This window comes from Egretta garzetta, unplaced genomic scaffold (genome assembly GCF_000687185.1).
Source record: "Egretta garzetta isolate BGI_Z169 unplaced genomic scaffold, ASM68718v1 scaffold51, whole genome shotgun sequence".
In the NCBI taxonomy this organism is placed as follows: Eukaryota; Metazoa; Chordata; class Aves; order Pelecaniformes; family Ardeidae; genus Egretta; species Egretta garzetta.
This window is the reverse complement of record NW_009258549.1, coordinates 5001921-5007324: the sequence shown is the minus strand read 5'-3', so window position 1 is coordinate 5007324 and position 5404 is coordinate 5001921. Positions and strand designations below refer to the sequence as shown.

Below are 5404 nucleotides of genomic sequence, written 5' to 3'. Positions count from 1 at the left end.
GCTTGTCTCGGGATACTGAGACCAAATTCTCACAACCCAGGATAGCAGGCTGGGAGACTGTTCACCCATGAGCAAGAGAAGTGAACAGACTGACATTTCTTTTCTTCTCCCCTTTGCCGCCCCCATCCAAATGCACACAGACCAAAGGATCAAAACAATAAACTGAGTGGAAAACGCATAGTTCATCAGCTCTCATTATCTAGTCTTTTAAAGGACTTGGAAGAGCAACAACATCAACAGCATGTTGATGAACATATGCTATTTTAAATTAGGGTGAGCTGTGCTTCAGAGCAAATATCTCTGGTAGGAATTCTTTGGCAAATTTAACTGGCATTCGACAACTCCCATATTTACCAAGCGCTATTTATCTAGCTAGAATTGAACAGTGCAGAAAATATGCTCAATACATATGTAAAACACTGGTGCAATTCAAATTCCACATGCACGGAAACCACTACACCACAGGCTTTTATTCCTGAATGATTCCTTGAATTGGGATGGCCCCCACTGGCAAAGCAGAGGCAGTAGCAGTTTAGGAACTGAAGGGGGCTAAACCTCCTCTTTTCAGACTGGTTTGGATTACATTCTTGATCGTATGCTCAAGGACAGCTATGTGAGGCAGGGGCCAATTTTCCTAAACGCTTCTAACATCCTAAACAACTTACTGCTTAATTCCTATTGTTTGCTTTCACTTCAGTTGTGAGCCGAGGCTGTGCTTTCAAGCCTGGAGTATAACCCCATGTCAGTCATGGAGTCTAATATTAATAAAAAATAGATTTTGAGTGGGCAGATATCAACCAAAAGAAGAAATGATACCTCCGGTTGGCAAGAGAACTCATTGTATTTATCTAGAGGCAGGCAGCGCATGTGGTTAGTGTACCTCAGCATGTCTCTATTCAGGGAATTCATGGCAGACCTGCAAGATGCTTCCCACTTGGTGGGTGGCTGCCAGCAGGCGCCAGTACCTGGAAACAACTAAGAGGGCACAAACACCATTAAGTGAAAGAGCCCCGCAGCCAGGGAACTACCATAAGGTGAAAAGAGTCCCATCTGTGACTAGATTGTAGAATAAATATTCATACCCCTCCAAAAAAAACCCCAAACCGCTGTGGTTTAAATGACACATAACCAATAACCAACAGGTTATCAAGACCAAACATGTTTTTTTCACAGATTCTGAAAAATGAAATGGGTGGCAGGTATCTGTATTATGGGAGGTATCTCCATGCAGAAATTCCTCTTCTTGGACAAACCAGTACAACAGAGATTCAGGACACAGCATTTAACTGAGGAGCACCTTACCTTCTCAGACAGTTCCTCAATTTGCCAAGCTTGTTTGGGAACCTCACTCTGTTTCCTAACATTCCTGTAGCCCGCCGACAAAGGATTAAAAATCTGGGCTAAAAGGAAAATTGTATTCAGCTCAAGAAGAGCAAAGGCTGAATGTTAACTAAAGAAATCAAAAAGGTTCCGTGTTGCAAAAATGTCAACTGAAATTGAAAGTAAAAGAATGGCACTAAAAAGAAAAACTAGCTTGCCTTTGAATAGGGATGTCAAGTAACTCACCACATAATTTTGAAAAAGATAAGATTAAGCAGTAAGAAAGCTCAGAATTTTAAAATATTTAGTGAGAGGCCCACAGTGGCAGCGCCAGTGTTTGATGCCAGGAGAAAGGCATTATCACAACTGGCTGTCGGACGCACAGGAAGCTTAGGAGGAAGGGAGCGCCTGCCTCCCCAGGCTGGGCAGGACAAGCGGACACCCCAGCAGTCAACACCCAAGCTCCGAGAATTGGCCTTTCCCACTGCAACACCCGCCTCTAACCCGGACAAAAAGCAACAAAAACACAATAGGTCTTGTTCTGGGTTATGTCCAACACAAATAACTGAAGGGCTCTAGAAGAGAAATTAGAAGTCCAGCCCTGTGTATTTGTTCATGATTTAAACTTTTACCACAGTAAGAATATCCTGTCATTTCTGCAAATGTTTGTTTAAGACCAAGCTAAATCCCAAATGTAATCCTTTTTCTTTTCATGTTCTTATTGATATACAATGTAAGAGTTACGTATTTTTTTAAAGTTTGGCCTGTGGCTTGTAGCTGATAGCTGTAGGATGTGGCTCACGGTGGGAGGTGCCAGCCTGTCTGGGAGCTTCGGAAATAGTATCTCTGTGTAACAGAATTAACAGATCCTGAATGGGTTCATCGGGTCACTCTGAAGAAGGCTGAAGAAACTAAGATAAAATGTCGACCCCCAAGATAAGCGCAGAAGGACCTGGCCTTGCCACTCAGTGAGTCAATTTATGACCGTATATGGAAGAAAGGCCCACAGGTCATGGAAAATGACCTCTGGGGACACCCAAAGACCACTGACTCAAATCACTGAGCATGCGTGACTGGGAGGGGAATATGTAAATATATTTTGGGAACTCATTGTCGTAAGACAACCTTTTCTTGGAAAATTAATCAATATGTATGTAAAACTTTTATATAAGCTATGCAACTAACTCTGTGCGGCTTGCACATTAGGCGGAGCGGTCCCCTGTGCGTCCAGTGCTGCAATAAATAACACCTGCTTAATAGTCACCCAAGACTACTGAGTCCTGATTTTGGCTTTTCATTACTTCATTATTTTTAAAAATGAAATTTGTTCCTGCTAGGAAACATGCGTCTTAATAAATAATTAACAAAGTAACAAAAATCTCAGTTTATAGACATAAACAAGAAATACAACTCCAACAGAACTCACACTAACCAACATTTCTGGTACTGTTGTCCCAAAAGCGGATTCGTGGCCCACTGTGCAATAAGTCAGTTGTCACACACTCAGGAAAGAAATCGCATATTTATTTCAGGTTTGCACAGTCCCGGGTGCTAGGTGGTTTCCCACAAATGAAGCACACCTCGGTTAACACGCAGCAGCATTTTATACACTCGGAGCAGCAGTTACCAGTTATTTCGCAATCAGGCTTAATCACTTTCCTTTCTTACTGGTTCCCGAGAGCTTCCTATGCCCTTAAAGCCACAGTGCCCTTTCTTTGTACTGCGCATGTTCCCTGAGGCTGTTGTTGGTAGGGGGCGTACTCTACCCAAGGGGTGGGGTTTTACCAGCTGAATTAGGACAGGTGACTCGAAGTTCAAGTCAGCTTGGTTCCCTTGGCGCTTCTCTTGTGACTTTCTTGCATAGCTAATTCACGGTGTCATCCCGTTCTTCCTCTCAGGGCCACATCTTGTTAACCACATACAGAGGTTGAATGTTTTACATATTTCTCCAAGATGTCTCGAATGTTCTGACCTTCAGAACATCCTGGACTGATAAATGTCCCTGACTCATCAACTCAATAATATATACCATTAAATAATCGGACCATTCTAAATTTCTGAGTTAGCCTTCAACAGTATAACCTTCAAGTGTTAATGTCTCTGTATCTTCGATCTGAACAAAAAAAGGAATATATAGTAAGTCAGGAGATTACTATTGTAATTATTAGGATTCTACTTCAGTGTACAAAACCTGACATAGAAAAATTACCCCTATGGCAGCTAATTCCCCCTTGAGTTTAATTAGAGAATTGTTTGATCGTTTTCATACAAAATGTTTCTGTGTCAAGGTAGTGATTACGGTGATGGTATTAATGCAATCAAGGGGGAGCGTACCGCCTACATACTAAATCTTTAATAGTTTAGTTATAATTAATGGAGAAGAATTAAGGTTTCTAACAGCTTAGATAGTTAGGAGCTTTCCTAACTGAAGTTGGCTAGGAAGGTTATTTGGCTTCTGAGGCATGGGGCATGTGGGTTTCTGTCCTCTGAAGGGCAAGGAAACACATCTAACACTGCGGTCAGTCGCACTGATGGACGGACTTTACCTGGACTGAGTAACAATGTAGTCTCATCTTGCTCCATGGGAACTTATCAGATATTTTCTCTGGCTGTGTGATCCTGCTTTTAGCTGCTTTGTCTGCCTCTGTAAGACAACGGGGTAACAGTGTAAGTCAGACGCTGTGCTGCATACTACCCCAGGGTTAATATGACGTCCTTCACATAATTTCCTAATTAATATTTTTAAAAGGAAATTGGTGTGAGACAGGGAAACCGTCTCCTCCATTCTGACTTAGTGCCCTGGGTCTCAGCTGACAAGGGAGACGCTCAAGAAACCCGCCTCTGAAAGAATAAGGGCAGGCCTGGAAGTTTCCCAGTACATTTGGACAAGGACCCCTTTGCAGGGACCCCCTGCGCCTTCCCTCCTCTCCCAGCCACGAGAAAGGAAGCAGAGGCCTGGGCCCATCCCTGAGCAAATACTGGACTTCTCATTCACAGCTGAGAGGAGGGACTGGGAGAGACCCGTGAAAGCTGAGCTGCAGCTTGTTGTGTCTCATGAGAAGAGTAAAACAGGCATAAACAGAGGGAATGGAAGATCCTGAAGTTTAAACTCTTCCTTCCCGCAAGAGCACGGCTTGCCCCCCCCCCCCCCCCCCCCCCCCCCCTGCCTCAGTTCGATCAGCTACCTCAACAGCTGCAGAAAGGCAAGCACAAAAACACAAAAAGGGCATGAACTTATTATTCCGTACCCTAATTTGATAGCGATGCAGTCATGTGCCACCCTTGATCCGGATCAAGTACCAGTGGACAACTAAGCAGTGACCTGGCGTCACTACTGGTATGTCTGTGGGCTCATGAAGGCTCAAAACGTTCCTGAGAGAAAATCTGTGCTGTGGGATCCTGAGCTGGCGTGGCTGCGAGCGGCTGCCTCAGCTGTGCCCGTCTCCTCCGCGTTTGTCCCTAGCCCTCGCAGGCAGCTCCCACTCTGCTCAAGTCCAAGAGCTTCCTCCTAGGAGCTTCCCTGTGGATTGTGCTCAGGCCAGCAGCTCCGCAGCAACGAGGTGAATGTCAGGGATGCCTCAGGGTCGCTGCAGCTCAGGGCATCGCAGTGGGGAGGTGGTAGAAGCGAATGACGAGAGGAACCACACAAGTGATCCTCCTGCCAGCTGCCGGGGGAGAGACAGAGCTGTGGGCAAGGAGCAAAACTCTGTGCCTTGGCGAAGCATCTTCCAACCAGAGGAAGAAACCCCCGCGCTGCAGGGCCCTGGGGGTGCAGCTGTGCTGCAAAGGGCGTTTTGAGGGAGGCCCGGCAGCACCTGGGGACGGCAGCCACCGTCCTGCAGGCAGAGATGCTGTGGCTGGTGAATCTGGGCAGGGCAGGAGGAACAAGCTCTCCTCTGCCCCAGCCTGCACAGGGACGCTTCTCCCTTTCACTGGTTTGTTTTTTTTTTTTCCTTAGCCTGATTCCTCCCGCAAAAGCATAAGAAAAGGAATCACTTTCCGGGTGAAACGTTCGGAGGGGTTTGGGCGAAGGCCCTCGCGGGGGAGACACTGAGCCGAGAGGGTTTTTTTCCTGGAAGCGGCT

General features: G+C 45.8%; 1 protein-coding gene across 4 annotated transcripts in view; it reads right to left on the bottom strand.

Annotated features, from left to right (window-relative positions):
* Window positions 1-5404, bottom strand: part of LOC104134351 (heat shock 70 kDa protein 12A-like) — a 25266-nt gene that overhangs the window by 19288 nt on the left and 574 nt on the right. For 2 of the 4 annotated variants that reach the window (XM_035903270.1, XM_035903268.1), the window contains exons 2-3: window positions 4569-4985; window positions 3867-3964 (exon numbers count right to left, since the gene is read on the bottom strand). In XM_035903270.1, coding sequence (XP_035759163.1) covers window positions 3867-3903 — 37 coding nt within the window. In that variant the 5' untranslated portion in view covers window positions 3904-3964; window positions 4569-4985. Of the gene's footprint in view, window positions 1-3866; window positions 3965-4568; window positions 5399-5404 lie in introns of those variants that run through there. The other 2 variants (XM_035903269.1, XM_035903271.1) reach the window with 2 other exon arrangements.